The 15,738-nt window shown below is 52.8% G+C and overlaps 1 protein-coding gene across 8 annotated transcripts in view; it reads left to right on the forward strand.

Annotated features, from left to right (window-relative positions):
- The window catches only part of LOC138099340 (corticotropin-releasing factor receptor 1), a 31,172-nt gene extending 16,122 nt beyond the window's left edge, over positions 1–15,050 (forward strand). Inside the window, exons 3-14 of one of the 8 annotated variants that reach the window (XR_011146699.1) lie at positions 1,326–1,445; positions 2,599–2,684; positions 3,660–3,766; positions 4,114–4,234; positions 4,710–4,863; positions 5,101–5,161; positions 6,518–6,590; positions 7,643–7,728; positions 9,499–9,634; positions 9,825–9,866; positions 10,028–10,201; positions 10,521–10,606. Coding sequence is in view for 7 of the 8 variants with exons in the window: in XM_068996509.1 (XP_068852610.1) it covers positions 1,326–1,445; positions 2,599–2,684; positions 3,660–3,766; positions 4,114–4,234; positions 4,710–4,863; positions 5,101–5,161; positions 6,518–6,590; positions 7,643–7,728; positions 9,499–9,634; positions 9,825–9,866; positions 10,063–10,201; positions 10,521–10,888 (1,493 nt within the window). In the remaining variant the exon portion in view is untranslated. Of the gene's footprint in view, positions 1–1,325; positions 1,446–2,598; positions 2,685–3,379; positions 3,445–3,498; positions 3,584–3,659; positions 3,767–4,113; positions 4,235–4,709; positions 4,864–5,100; positions 5,162–6,517; positions 6,591–7,642; positions 7,729–9,498; positions 9,635–9,824; positions 9,867–10,027; positions 10,202–10,520 lie in introns of those variants that run through there. The other 7 variants (XM_068996510.1, XM_068996509.1, XM_068996513.1 and 4 more) reach the window with 7 other exon arrangements.
- Positions 15,051–15,738: the final 688 nt, after the last annotated feature.

The raw sequence follows: 15,738 nt of genomic DNA on the forward strand, positions 1-15,738 counted from the left end.
CTCCATCCACAAGAATTTTTGGGAAAGGCATTCAAATACCAACCACGAATCCAGGGGCAGAGGAAACACTGTGTTCTCACATCCAGGAGCTGTGAATTGGGGTGTTTTGTCTTAGGAAATGGCAATTTCTGTCTCTGTGCCAGCAGCACAAACATCTCTGGTACCCAGGAGTGGTTTGGACTGAGCTCTGCCCCTTCCAGCATCTCCTGCTCACCCATCTGCTGCTTGCCTTGGATTGTAGGATACGGATGTTGCAGCCATTGTGCTTCCGACCTCACTGCAAGATGGAGCAGGGACATATTTAGCTACGGTACATGTTGTTCTAAATATACACAAATTATACATAAAACAGCCTGCAATCTGGCCTACCTAATGCCTACATTAGCACACTTGTGTAGCTGGGAAAAGCACACAAATCCTTGAAATCTGAAATAGAAGCAGCAGCTTTGGAGTTTTCTACCCGGGAAAGACTGGAAGAGACCAACGGGAATGGCTGGGAAGGAGATTTTGCAGCCAGGAGTGTGAGATGTTTGGAGAAACTTAGAACCAGACTGGACACACCACTGAGGAAGAGCAAGTCTGGCTTATTACCTGCTGTGGGGCTGGATGCCAAAGTAATGGCTGAAGGAAGGAGCAGGGCTGGGAGACCAGAGCCAGGGAACCCCAAGTGGACTTGGAAGCCAGGTCTAAAACCAGGTTTGTGCCAGAACTGGGCTTAGCCCAGTAGTTTAGACAGGACCAGCAGGATGGCTCAAGCAGCCCTTGCGAGTCTTGCACAGCCCCCGTGTGGTGTCTGCCGTGAGGGTTTTCTGGGGGCTGAGCTTGTGGTGACCCATCAGCTCATCCAGCAGCCCCAGCTCTCCAGGCAAATCCTGACCTTTCAACAGCCTGGAAGTGGCCCATGGTGGCCCAAAGACCTCTATTACCGCAGGCCTAGGCCCTATCACCGTGTCCTGCAGCCATAGGGAGGAGGAGGAGGAGAGAAGATCCAGCAGGCAGGAATTGTGCTGCAAGATGGATTTATTTAATTATTTTACAAACTCTTTTATAGACTTTTTTTCTTCATAGTCTAATTGGACAAGGATCAGCCCCCCCTTGGGGGTGATTGGCTAAAATCCTAAAACATCCATTGTCAAAATATTTTCCTACTGTACTATAAACAAGACTTTTCAAGGTTGCAGGTGTTTGGTTGTTTACATTCCCTGCTACCTCTTCTGTGAGAGAGAAAAGTCTCTCGCGGACTTAGAAAATAACAAGAAAATCCTCGCTAGCAGCATTTTGGTATCCACAGACCTCTGCTAACCCTGTCCCCTTCACCCCTGCAGGTCCCCAGTGCAACGCCTCAGTGGACCTGATCGGCACGTGCTGGCCCCGGAGCGCGGTGGGACAGCTGGTGGCTCGGCCCTGCCCCGAGTACTTCTATGGTGTCCGGTACAATACCACCAGTAAGAGGGGCAGCACTGCTGGGGACACGGCGGGCGAGGGTTCTGGGACACAAGTGACAACAGACCTCTGGGAACAAAGCTCATCAACCGAAGAGAAAACAGTGCCTCAGACTCCAGATTTCAGGGAGGGTCGGTTCAGAGAAGCAGCTTTATAAGCAGGTCCTCCTGGGAGGAGGAGGGGGCTGATGTCCCCATCTTGGGGACAAAGGCAAAGGAGTGATCTTGCCCTGCTCTTGGAGGTGGCACAGGGGTCTGAAGCCCCCAGCTGAGCAAGGACTGGGGGACTTTGAACCTCGTCCCCTCCTAGCACAGGTGGCTGCACTGTCACTGCCAGTGACATGCTGGGAGCAGAGGATGAAGCAACAGCATATGAAAAATGCCCAAAGCCATTCATAGCATTAGGTTGAGTTTCTGACCACCCAAGTGCTGGTTTTGATGAAAGAAACACCTTGCTTCCCACAAAAAACATAAATGTTTTCATCCTGCACATTCTTGCAGCCGTGGAGGATGGCAGGGACACAGCTCCTGCTTTGTGGTGCCTCCTGTGTGGCTGTAGGAGCCTCTCTGCATTAATTGTGACTTGAGCCTGTCTGTGAGCCCTTCCCACCCCATCACCCTGACGAGGTTCACAGTCTCCTGTTAATGGAAGCCCAGTCTCACCCCAGTGCTGACATCACCCCGCTGCCGACACCAATCACGGAGTGTCTGGGGCGCCGTGGCCATTCCTTCCCAATTAGCCTTGCCTGTCCTCGCTGGGAGGCAAGAAAGCTCCTAATTCAGGGAGAGAAGTGAAACTTCATGCTGCCATCTCAGCAGAGATCCTGGGATGGCACATGATCACCCAAGCAAACATCGAAGAGAAAGAGGAGTCTAATTAGTGGTGCTTCTGCTGCATCCCTGTGCATGGTGAGGAGGTGTTGGGGTCCCCCAGTGCCCAGGGCAGAGCTGGTGCAGACCCAAAGCTCTTGAGCGGGTCTGAAATATTCCCAGGATTTTGGTTCTGCGATTGTGGCCAAGGCAGTAGCTGAGCTGCCTTCAAAGCAGAAAATGCCACTGGCCTGATGCCAGTGCCCTGCTTTAGTGACAGTCAGGTCACATGCCTGTGCCCATCTCCATCCTGTCTTAACCCTTGGATGGGCATCCTCTCTTTCAGATAATGGCTACAGAGAATGCCTCGCTAATGGGAGCTGGGCAGCTCGTGTCAACTACTCCCAGTGCCAGGAGATCCTCAGTGAAGAGGTAGGAGCTGGGGAGTCCCTGGGCTCTTGGCAGGAGAGTGAGGGACAGATGATGGAGTTTGGAAAGGCAACAGCATCCAGGCCAGGAATGGCCCATGAGAGCTGAGCATGCAGCAGCATGTGCCAGTGATAAAGTTGCATGTGGCAATTATGACCCCCTTCTGGATTTGCATTTTTATTCCTCATCAGAAATAAAGCCACACCTGTTTACATTTCCATTAAAAATCCAAGAGGGTTGGCAGTGGGAGTCCCCAGGGCCTCTGGGTACAGATCAGCCCTGTCACTCTCCTGCAGCTCCCTCCTCACACAGCACTCAGTTAAAACCCCGTCCTTCCCTGCCAGCAATGAAATAATGGAGATATTTAGGAAGCTGAAAGAGATAAAAAAATGGGGATTTTTACAAGAATTACAAGCTCCTGAGTAGGTCAAGCCACTCCTCGAACAGAGGAGAAGACATATGAGTTGTTCATTTGCAGTTGATATCAACTCTGGTATTTAAGATGCTGATATATCTTGCCAGGAATGGTTTTCTCACTCGCCTAATTGCTAATTCACAGGTTGGATGAGTGCCTAACAGCAGGAGAGATCAATTAATTCAATTATCACTCACACCTTCCCTCCGCCCAAATTCATCCCAGCCTCTCAGCCGACCCCCGGGCAATGGGGGATGAACTGAGATGTAAGACTCCAGTGAGCTCAGCTGAACTGTAGCAGGGTTTCCCAGAGGATGGGTTGGGATGTCCTAGCACTGAGCTGCCCTGGTATGAGTGGGATGTGAAACCAGGCTGGTGCTTCTCCTTCCCACGTTAGTCCCATCTCCTTCCATTCCCACTGGCCTGTTCCTGGGCAGGCTCCAGTTTTCTGAAAAAGGGCCCAAAATTTGAGGTGCAGCTGCCGGAGGTGATGTGGTGGAAGAGGTGGGTTTGTGCTGGTACTGGGGCTGCTGCTGACCGTGTGCCTATGTCCCCCCTGCCAGAGGAGGAGCAAGCTGCACTACCACATCGCCATCATCATCAACTACCTGGGCCACTGCGTTTCACTGGGGGCCCTCCTCGTGGCCTTTGTCCTCTTCATGCGCCTTCGGTGAGTGACAAACCTGCTGCCCTGTTCCTGCGAGGTCACCCCAGGCAGGGGTGGACCCAGCCCCTGTGCTTTGCCATCTCCTCCCCCACAGCCACTGCTCTCCAGGCTGGAGGGATCCTGCCTATCTCAGGGTTGTTTTTCTTCTGCTGCTTTTTTAAAGCACCTGGTTATGGAGGCAGAAGGTCCTCCTTGGTGCCTTCCACCTCCTGGTCTTCTTCCTGTCCACCTCACCCAAGGCATAGTCCCAGCAGGTCACCCTTGGGGTCCCAACAGAGACACTCAGCTCCACAAACAGCACTGTCCCCAGTCCCCCTGCTCTGATGGTGCCTTGTTCCACCCCTCTCCAGGAGCATCCGGTGCCTGAGAAACATCATCCACTGGAACCTGATCACAGCCTTCATCCTACGCAATGCCACGTGGTTTGTGGTGCAGCTCACCATGAACCCAGAGGTGCACGAGAGCAACGTGGTAGGTGCAGCTCTGCCAGGCTGAGTCAGGACCTGAGCAGGTGGGGGTGTGAGTACCCTGGAGATCACAGAACCACAAAGTGGTTTGGGTCTGAAAGGACGTTAAGGATTATTTAGTTCCAACCCCCCCTGCCATGGGCAGGGACACTTTCACTATCCCAGGTGGCTCCCAGCCCCGTCCAGCCTGGCCTTGGACACTGCCAGGGATCCAGGGGCAGCCACAGCTTCCCTGGGCACCCTGTGCCAGGGCCTCCCCACCCTCACAGGGGAAAATTTCTTCCTTAAACCTACTCTCTTTCAGTTTGAAGTCACTAAGATGTGGCTACAAAAGCAACTTCAGGGGGCAAATAAGGCTGGCTGGTGGGCAACCCAGGTGTATGAGAAACACGGGTTTGATGGCTCTGCTAGGGTCTGTGCTGCTCTGTGCATCACTGCTCTGCGATACAAAGCTTGACAGGCTCCACATCTCCTGGCAGGTTTGGTGCCGCTTGGTTACTGCTGCCTACAATTACTTCCACGTCACCAACTTTTTCTGGATGTTTGGTGAGGGCTGCTACCTGCACACGGCCATCGTGCTCACCTACTCCACAGACAAGCTCCGCAAGTGGATGTTCATCTGCATTGGCTGGTGTGAGTGCCAGGCTTCCCCCCACCCTGCAGTACCCAGGGTTTAGTGGTGCCCCCTCCATCCCCTGCTCCAGTTCTTCTTGCACACAAAGAGCTGCAAAAAGGGTGCCAGGAGCAGGAGGATGGGATATGCATGGACACATCACCTCACTGGGGGGGTTGTGTGTGAGAAAACCCCATTGTGGTGTGGTTTTGTGGCAACCTTGCACCTCTGAGACTCACCTGTGTGTTCCCCTGCAGGTATCCCCTTTCCCATCATCATCGCCTGGGCCATCGGGAAGCTCTACTATGATGACGAGAAGTGAGCCTGATTGCTCTTATCCCCCATCCTTTTTTCTATCCCAAATCCTCAGGGATCAGTTGTGTCAGGGACTCTGTCAGGGAGGAAGAAAAGCATAATATTCTTCCATTCTTTCTTTTATCCCACCTTTCAGCTCTCTGCAGCATGAGCCCTGCCTACAGCCCTGCCCCTGCTTGCTTCTTCTCAAAAGGCAAATGCGATTTTTAAGGGGAAAAAGAGATTACACCAGATCTCCTACAATATGTTTGCTCAAGGGAGCTGAGATTTAACCAGCAGAGGTCTAAATTACCCCCACCTGAGCCATTTTCACAGGCACCTGCTAATGAAGGTCTTAACACGTACCTGAGAGTTCATCCCAGAGTGGGAAGTTGAAAGGAGCCCATTGAGATGAAGGGCAGCTCGTTCTGTGTGCCAGAGATAGTTTTTCCCTGCTGACTTCAGAAGCACTGATGGAACAGCCCTGACACAGTGCTCCCAGGACAGGGATGTACCTGAGTGAGCTCCCGCAGGGTTTGCTGGGGACAGGGCTGACCTGGGCCTGTGTGTGTGAGATTGGAGGATCCCAGAACATCCTGAGCTGGAAGGAACCCACAAGGATCATCGAGTCTGATTCCTGGCCCTGCCCAGACACCCCAACAACCCCACCCTGGGCATCCCTGGCAGCGCTGTCCCAGCGCTCCTGCAGCTCTGGCAGCCTCGGGGCCGGGACCATTCCCTGGGGAGCCTGGGCAGTGCCCAGCACCCTCTGGGGGAAGAGCCTTTTCCTGATAGCCAATCTAAACCTCCTTGGCACAACTTCAGGCCATTTCCTTGGGTCCTGTCCCTGTCCCAGGGAGCAGAGGTTGGAGCTGCCCCTGGGGAGGAGCTGCAGACCCTGGTGAGGTCTGATCTCAATGTCCTCTGCTCCAGCTGAACAAGCCAAATGACCTCAGCTGTTCCTCGTATGGCCCCTCCAGACCCTTCCCCATCTTCATGGGGATAGTCTCTAATGGCTTTAGATCTGTCTTATATTCTTGTGCCCAGAAGAGCCCCCAGGATGTGAGGTGAGGCTGCCCCCATGCAGAGCAGAGCGGAACAGTCACCTCCTCTGCGAGGAGGGTGTCCCTGCTTGTCCTGCAATAACCACTTCCCACATCCATATGGGGTCCAAAAACACTCCCACATGCACCCCCTTCTCCTGAGTTCCCAGGGAAGCTATTCCACAATGGCTGCAGCAGTTTGAGTTTTAGTGCTTTCACCTCACGGACAGGGACTTTACAGAGACTGTGCAAGGACAGGAATCAATCCAGGTCACTCCCATGGCAGGCTTGTCCCTGACCCCCCTTGTCCCTGACCTCCCTTGTCCTTGCCTTGCAGGTGCTGGTTTGGGAAGCGAGCAGGAGTTTACACTGACTACATTTACCAAGGCCCCATGATCCTGGTGCTTCTGGTAAGAGCAAAGTGACCTTGTGTGCTGAATACAGAGTCCTTCTGTGTGCAGGTGGGACACAGCTTCTCCTGCACAGGGTCTTGCCCCCTCCTTTACCTTCAGTCTGCTGCCCCACAGCAGCACTGCCCCTCACTCAGACTGCCCCTTAAGCAATTTTGGGCTTGGGATGGGCTGCAGAAGGAGCCCGGAGACCTCATTCTGACAGGGATGTCCCATCAGCAGACTCCCACATGCATCAGTAGGTCCCTCCATCCCTGCCCAGGCATTGTTTGGGTGTGGGTGGATGCTTTGCCAAGCATTTGCAGAAGCCTGGGATCCTTGACTCCATTCCCCTGTCCCGATTCCACCTCTCTGTTCCTGGCCCCCAGCTGAGCAGCAGTGCTTGAACCAAGGGTCACATGGAGCACAGTTTGATGGGGCTTTGTCCTTTGGGGAGGGACAAAGAAGAGCAGAGGTGGCGGGTCACAAGCTGGGGCTCCAGCCCCTGTTTGCAGGGGGAAAGCCATGCACAAAGCCCCAGAACTGTTCCTTCCTCCTCCCTCCCTCCTGAGAAAACTCAAGGGAGTAAAAATCACCAGCATGACAGAATAATTGATCCTGCTTCCCATTTCCCAGCCCATCAGGCAGCCTGGCCACTGGTAATTCCTCTCAATTGTGCTCAGCTCCAGGGATGCCTTTCCATTCCCTCACTAGCAATTAGGCAGCCGGGAGAGCAGCCAGGCAGATCCTGGCTGTGATGACAGCCACTCTCCACCTTACATTCTTCCTCTCCCTCCAACTTCTTCACCTTCAGCCCTTTCTCTAGTGTTTGTCCTTCCTTGGCAATCTCCTGGTGTGCCCTGCTGCCCTGATCTCTTGACTAAACTCCTAAACCTTATTGTTCAAGTGTTCTAAAAACAACCAAGGCAGACGTCCTCTCACGGCGCATGGAGGGCAGTAAAACAGGTTCAAGAGGAAACATTCCCATTTCCCCATTTCCTCCCCCCATTGCTGAGGAAATGGGAGGAAATGCTGGGGGAGCAGACACTAACCAGGGACCCTGTTCCTCCCAGATCAACTTCATTTTTCTATTCAACATTGTCCGAATCCTCATGACAAAGCTTCGAGCTTCAACCACGTCAGAGACAATCCAGTACAGGTAAGAGCATGAGCAACCCTGCAGGAAGCCAGCCTAGGAACTGGGTTCCCCCATGATTAGTGGGGATGGGAACAGCCCCACTAGCCAGGCAGCAAGGGGATGGGAGCATGGAGAGACGTAAGAGCACCTCAAATGCTCTTTGGAGGCACACAGTCATTAAATCTGGGATTGTTCTCCTGGCCAGGGAGAGCCTTGTGATGTAGAGTGTGGATGGCTGTTTCTGCCTTTGAAGTGAACCCTTGGGATTTGAGTCTCTTTGCAAAAGCCTGTTGTGGTGGGACCTGATGAGCTCTCCAGGCTGGGAGCTGCAAATCCTGGCATGGAGGTGAGAATTAAATCACTGCTTGACAGAAAAGCAAAGGCTGAGGAAGGAGTGATGAATCGATGCCAACTCAACAGCTCCTTGTAAAGAGGAAGACAGTACTCCCACAGCACAAGGCAGGAAGATTTAACCCTTCCTTGCCTGCTGGGGAATATTTTGCAGACAATGTAAGAGGTGCACGGTCAGAGCAGCTCCCCAAAGTACCTGGAACAGAAGACACTTTGGGCTTCATCATCATTGCCTCTGTCTGGATCATTTTGTGGGCAGGAACTGGGGAATCTCTCTGTGTGCTGGGTCAAGTGAAGCTGTTTTGAGGTAGAGGGTGGCTTTTTCAGCTGAAAATGGAAAAGTTCTGGTTCTATGATTGGGAAATGCCAGCTTTCCTCATCACAGAGTATTGAATGGGGATGAGGGGTTCAGCTTGAGGTAAGCAAAGATAAAGGTTCTAGGAAAAGGCTGGTTGGCCCCAGTCAGCAATTTTGAGAGACCTTTGGTTCCAGCATTTGCCTCGTTTTGGGGGGGTTTATCCCCTTTGGCCAGGAGAACATTTTCATTTCCCAGAAGTATTCTGTGGGACAGGAAGACATGGAGAACTTGGTACTTATAGACTGTGCATTCCTGCTTAAACCAGGCAAGAGAGAGCCCTGGAGGGTTCCTGCTCACCTTAGATGGTAAAAGGCTGATGTGTCCCCTGCTGCCACGGCTCTCCCCTGCAGAAGCCACACCAGGGAATGTGCTGTACTGTAGCTTTCCAGCTCCTGTCCTCAGTTCCCTCCAGCTCCTTCATGTCATCAGCCCTTCATGTCATTTGTGTCAGGGACTGTTCTCTCCTCCAGGTCAGAGATGCAAAACAGGTCCCAGACCCCCTCCCTGCCCAGCTCAGACCCTCCAGGGATGACCTTCCCTGTGTTCATCTACTGTTGGAATCTGTCTATGAACAGGATCTTTAAGCAAAAAACGATGACTTAGCATTGTTCTTGTCCCCTGATCCAAAGGAATGAGGTGCCAGGCCCCAATCCTTCCCACACTCTCTTTTTCAGCACTATGATTTTTCCCAAACTGCACTTGTAATCTCATCAAGATATCAAATTAATTACCTGAGATAAGGTTTTCATAAACCCATGTTGAAGGGTGTGAATTATTATACCCTCCTTAATTCCTTTTTAATTGAGCTGTAGATCAGCCAAGCAATCATTCCATGCCGGCTTAAGGTCAGGCCTCTGCTCATCACTGCCCTTTTCTGGGTGGAGAAGCAGAGCAGGGGCCCAGTGCTCAAACCAGCCCAGTCCCTGGGGGAATTGCACTGGAAAATAGCCCAACTTGGCTCCGTCCTCCCCCAGTCACTGGCTTTCAAGTCCCAGCAGACCAGTCCAAGCCGTGCTGGGATGGGCAGAGTCCTTGTGCCCAGGGCTGCACTGTAGCAGCTCAGGTCCCTGTTTTCTCCCTAGGAAAGCAGTCAAGGCCACACTGGTGCTGCTGCCCTTGCTGGGAATCACCTACATGCTGTTCTTTGTCAATCCAGGGGAGGATGAGATCTCCAGGATAGTCTTCATCTACTTCAACTCCTTTCTGGAGTCCTTCCAGGTAATGGTCCTCCACACTGGCTTCTATCCCAGTCCTCTCACCAAGGCATGTGGAGGAGCCCATCCTGGCTGATGCCTCATCCCCTTCTGTGTCCTCCCAAAACCAGACATCCCCAAACCCCAGGGCTGTTCCAAAGCTCCTGGCCTGGGGGTACCTGTTGGCCATGACTCTGCTGCTTGTCTCCTTCCAGGGCTTCTTCGTCTCTGTCTTCTACTGCTTCCTGAACAGCGAGGTGAGCACAGGGGCTGGGGTTTTTTGTGGGGGTCTACACCCTTCCTTGCAAGCAGACAAGTTCAGCCTGAGGCTCTAGTGCTGCACAGGGCTTGGAGGGTCCTTGTCCCTAATTCTCCATCTGAAGGTCTTTGATGATCAGAGTTGCTGCTTCACCTCCAGCCCCAGGTACATCTGCAGCCCCAGATTTTGCCCAGACAGGAATGGCTGCTGTCCATCCCCTCCTCTGGAGGGGGAAGATCCACCCCGGAGAAGATATGCTCTCAAGGTGTGCCTGTGTGATTTGGTGCAGCAGAGACCAGCGTCCTCCCCATCCCAGGGAAATCCTTCCCCAGGGTGAGCCCCATGCACATGTGGATTGCACATGGATGAGAACATTTCCCAGGCTCTTACCCATAACACAAACAGCAGAAAGTAAAGGAGCTGAGAGTAGAAGCGAATCCTGGGGCCAAATATTTGGGCAGCTTTTTCCTCTGCCTCCTCCAAATGCTCCCACACCTTTGCTGGCTCAGGAAAGTTTACCCCACATTAACCTGTTTTGTTACCAAATGACATTATTAGTGCTTTTTTGGCTGGAGGACCGAGGAGAAGGACGGCTGGTGGCCCTGAACAGCCTGTGTGTGATGACTCGGTGTCCCTCATTCATCCCGCGCAGGTGCGATCGGCCGTACGGAAGCGCTGGCACCGCTGGCAGGACAAGCACTCCATCCGTGCCCGCGTGGCGAGGGCCATGTCCATCCCCACCTCCCCGACCCGCGTCAGCTTCCACAGCATCAAGCAATCCACGGCTGTCTGAGCCGGGAGCGAGCGGCCGCACCGGGAGCTGACGTCCCCGCTGTGGGGGACCCCTGGGAAGGGGGCACGGCTCAGAGCCAGGTCCTGCCTGTGGCCCCAGCCCCGCAAGGAGAGCACGAACTCAGTCGGTCGTGGGACACCTGCACAGCTCCTGCTGCACGTGCTGGGCAGGCCTGGAGGACAGGACAGCTGCGACGCTGCTTTGTCACCTCCCTGGCAGCTGTATGACCTTCTGGCGTGGCAGAAGGAGCCAGAGGAGCCTGGAGAGGTTGCAGCAGCCTTCTGCGGGCTCCATCCTGGGCATGATGTCCCATGTCACTGCTGTTTTCAAGTTTGTCTGTTTTGAGGTGACAGGACATTGCTGGGGCAGCTTATGGGGCTAATTCCCTGGGAAGCTGGGTCAGCCTTTCAGTGAGCACATGCTGGAATGCTGCTGGCAGGGGGGAACCCTCTAGAGAAGCCAAAGACCTCTGTGTTGGAATAGGATGGATGGAGAGCCCTTGGGTGATTGTAGACATTGCTTCATGTGGCTGTGTTTTTTGTACCACTGGGGCTGAGTCCTTCCCGTGTCTCTTGCTGGGTCTTCAGATGTCCTGTAACTGCTTCTTGGTCTGACCAGGTCCTTTCTCATCTTGACACCAAGGATGGGGTAAAGCAATGGGGTGGGTTAGGGGAGGGAACCCCCCTCCCATGGGGATGGGTCCTAGGGGCTCTGAGCAGCCACAGAGAATGGGCTTGATCTGGAGGGAAGCACAGGAATTAGTCAAATCCTCTGGTCCAGCCCAGATGGATCCACAGGTCTCTGTAAAGCCCTGGGCCTCAGGCTGACTCCATGTCCCTGCTCAGAGGGTGGAAAGGTGAGGGAGCCCTGCAGTGGAGCAGTGGCTGAGGTCCCCAAAGGCAGCTACCATAGGGACAGGCCCTGGCTCTGCCCCCTCCTCCCTGCCCTGCTTTTACCTGGGCAGGTGGGCCCAGCCCAAAGCTGCTCCTTACTCTTGTGCAGGGGATGGGACCAAACCATCCCCACACTGGGGTTAAGTGCCTTGGAGGAGCAGCAGCCTCCTTTCCTCCCTTCCCATCTCTGTCCCCAGTTCTCCCACTGCCCTCTTCCATGTGGTCACTGAAAGCAGCTGAGTAGAGAGGTCCATGCAAGCAGAGGGGTTTGCCTTGACCTCTTTGGAGCCACCTTTACCTTGCCCCATTCAAGGTCTGGGGATGCCCAGGCCGGGATTGGATCACAGCAGGTTTATGGGCTGTCTGCCCTCTGCATCCCAGGGATTTTGCCACTGGGGCCGTACAGGGTCTAGTGTGAGCCCCTTCACACTTCTGTGCCTCAGTTTCCCCACTATAAAGAATAGGCATAAGTGTTTCCTGCCCTGGGGAGATTTAAGCATCTTTGACATTGCAGTACTCTGTGATTTCTTCAGATATACCACAGAAAGGAATAAAATCTTGCATTTTTTTAATTTAAAAGGAGGCATAGGGAAAAACCTCTTGGTTCTTTCTTCAAACATTTGTGAAATTCAGTAGTTTGGAGCAAATTCCCCCCCCCCTTCCTTCCCATTTTGGTTTTCTATCTGCATGGCTACAGTGCAGCCAAACTGAAAATATCCCATTGACTCCAATAACCTGCTGGGAATAGCAACAGCTCCCGGTATGATGCAGTGACCACAACACAGACCATACCCTGCACTGATGTTTCAGTCTTTGTTCAAGTTCAGCCACTGCCAACAGTCCCAGAAACTGCCCCTTCTCCAAAATACGGGAGTGAAAAAGAGCCCTGGAGTTATGCAATGGGAAAAGTGGCAGCTCCCAGCTCTATGGATACCTTCTGCTGCTGCCCTACAAGGAGTAGGCTTGTGTCTTCTCCTGTGTCTTGGTTTCTCTGTTGGGTACTTTGGCAGGAATTAATAAAGATCTGTTGGCAATGGAGAAGGGGAAATGCCCCAAAGAGCTTTTTTCGTCATCCCTGCTAGTGATGTTACCAAAAAATTGTTTGCTGTGTGTTCAATTTGGATTTTTCTAAAGCAGGGTCTTTTGGTGGAAAGAAGCTGGAAATTGAAAACCAAAGAAAGAAACCCAAACAGAAGCATCTGTGTTCACATCACTGTTTTTCTCTTCTCCTCTTGGTGGTCTGCTCCAACTGACGTGACTCTGTGTTCCGTAGCTGGAGAAGTGTGTGTATTCTCCATCCTGTTTGATTAAAATTACTTCAGTTCTTCTCACAAGGACTTGCAGGGCCTGTTTATCTTTTGGAAAAGACAACACTGGCATGGCCCCTCCCCAGTTTCCATGGGAGCATCCTCACACTGCGCTGGGCTCAGCATCCCACTGGTCCAACGGCTTTTTGGTCTCCTTTCTACCTCAAATCCACGTGCCCAGAGCATGGAGGTGGCTCTCCATGAAGGTATCTACACCATTTCATCCAAGAGAATCCCACATGGGTTTTCCAGACAAGCCATCAGAGATGGAGAAAGTCCTCCACGTTTTCTCCCTTGCCAGCTGAGCTAACACAGAATAAAAATGTAATGTGTTTCATAGCAGGAGGGAGGGCCAATTAAACTTGAATTTCATTTCATACATCAATGTTTACAAGTGAAATTAAGACACAAACAGAGTTCTGGTCAAGCTCTTCTGATACAGAATTAATCTGTTCATCACACAGAGCCTTGGAGAGCACTGTAATTTAGTAAGCACCATGCACATAAATAATAATTACAGGTTCCTGCTGATTACATGATTGTATTTAAAGTTATCAGGTAATTCTGAGATTAATGTCCTGCCAATCCAGTCCTCTTGACAAGGCTGAAGCCTCTTGAGATCATCCTGTGTAAACCCTTTATGTTATCCTGGTACCTCTTGGGGTTGGGAAAAGCAAAACGGGACCCCAAGGATGGGATCTTGTGGTGCTATGGGACATCCCAGTGCAATGAGGCACAGGAGCTTCTCCACCACACAGAGATGGATTTTGATTTAGCTTCTTTATTTGGTTGACACATTAAACCCACCATGGAGGTTGTCTCCAGCCCCAGAGTCACTTCCCACCCTCAGCCCCACCACCTAGGATCAAAGTATGGGTGCCCTGAGATACATCCCCAGCAAACCAAGGGCCAGCAATGGAGAAAACCTGCCAGCCAGAGCCTGAATGGAGGCAGAGGGGAGCTCATGATCCTGATTCCCTGTGGAGCATCTGTGCCTTCATTCCACCTTCCAACGAGGCTGCCCTGTGTAAGCATCCCCAGTGCCAGAGCCAGGACCTCCCAGTTCCATGGCACATCAATCAGAGGGTTTATGGCTGGTATTTAAAGCAAAGCGGGACTGTCATTCCCCTTCCTCAGAAAACAAATATCTGTCTGGTGGTCCACAGCTTTGGGCCATTCCTGGATGTTGAGCCCTGCTGTACCTTCCCAGGCAGGGAAGGACTCTAGAAAGAGTGGGACGTGGGGAGGGAGAGGAAATCTCGTGGCAGTTTTACAGCCCAATGGATTCAGTTGTGGCTTTCAGCACTGTCCACCCCAAGAGTCCTCTCGTTTGTGATGTGTTGTCCTTCCAGCACTGTAAAACTCCCAAATAAATATTTCATCCTTTAATTCCAATGCCCCTCCCTTCACTGCTCTCTCCAGCGCAAGGCTCGCACTGGCATTTGTCACCATAGTCACAGTTAAATGGCTCTCAGACACACGTGGGGGTGGGAGACAGGCAGCTCTGCCACTCTCATTAAAATTTCAAAGGGACATATTTTTCCAGTTTGGAGGAAAACTGAAGATCAGAGACAAAGTGACTCCATGGGAGAGCTTGTGTGCTCAGCCATGGAGAAAAGGATCCTCAAGGAGCCCCTGAGCTGGGCTGAAGGCAGCAGAGGTGTGTGATCACACAGCCTGCTGGAATTGGCACTTGTACAGAGCAGGGATGGGTTAATCCCACAACCAGGAATTCATGTGCTCACCCACAACCGAGTCCACCCTCCCAGCTGGCGCCCTCATCCATGGGGATGTGCACCAAGGACTGTCCAGGTTTTCCAGGTTTGTTTAGAAACAGCTGCAGTCTCCAACCACCTGCTCCCATCACAACACCAGGAGAGCCCCTGCAAGCACCACGGCCGAGCTCCCTGGCCCTGCCCTCCTCCCTGTTAGGCAAAATTTTCCAGGGGAAACTTGCTTTTAGGCTGCTGAAATCTGTTGCTGAGCCTCCTGCTGGTGTGGAAACTGAGGCACAGATTTGCTATGGATTTTGGGAAATATTGGGCTCTGCCGGCTGAGCACCATCCTGACAGACACCTCTGCTGCAGAGCATCCTCCAGCCCCAGAGCATCCTCCATCCAGGTCTGAGACCTGTTTCAGGAGACATCGGTGTGAAGGGGGCTTGGGACCCTCCTCAGCAGCCCAGAGCCTCCTTCTGCCCCAAAGAAATGTCCCCTACACCCCACCCTGACCCAGCCAACCCCACCAAACACGACTGCTGTCTGTTCTGAGCAGCTTCCACGTCCAGCCAGCTGGCTGATGTATCCAGCTGCCCTGCCAGACCCTAATTTTGGGTGCAGCAGGAGAAGGGTCACAACTTCCCTCACTCAGCACTGTGCCCACAGGGCCAGTACCCAGTGGGTCCAATGCAGATGCTTGAGGTCCAGAAGCCCATGTCTTCTGCTGGTCCTTGGCTGCTTCATTTTCTGCCTCCCCATTTTTCATGGAGGCAAATCACCAAGGACCTGTCCCCGCCTGCCCTTCCCAGCACATGGTGATGGTGACACAGCTGTCAAAGCCCAGCCAGCACTTCTGTCTTCGGGGTTTGTGTGCTGAGTGTGGCTGACCTCCAAACACGAGGTGTCAGAGTCCCTGGCTCGGTCCCAAAGGATCTTCTCTGACTGCCAGGGACTATTAACATCTCCCTGCTTCCAGAAGGAAGCTTTGTTTGGGATGAAGCCAGCCTTTGGAAGAGCAGATGATTCAGTGATGTTGCAGCCAGTAGGGTCTCCTGACCTGTGCTTGCAGCTCTGGGGCTGCCAGGTGAGGTCCTGGAGGCTGGATGAGGCTCCTCCTGCAATGGGGTGGCTGGAGAGTCCCAAGGAGCTGGTGACTCTG

Source organism: Aphelocoma coerulescens, chromosome 27, assembly GCF_041296385.1.
Source record: "Aphelocoma coerulescens isolate FSJ_1873_10779 chromosome 27, UR_Acoe_1.0, whole genome shotgun sequence".
NCBI classification, from domain to species: Eukaryota; Metazoa; Chordata; class Aves; order Passeriformes; family Corvidae; genus Aphelocoma; species Aphelocoma coerulescens.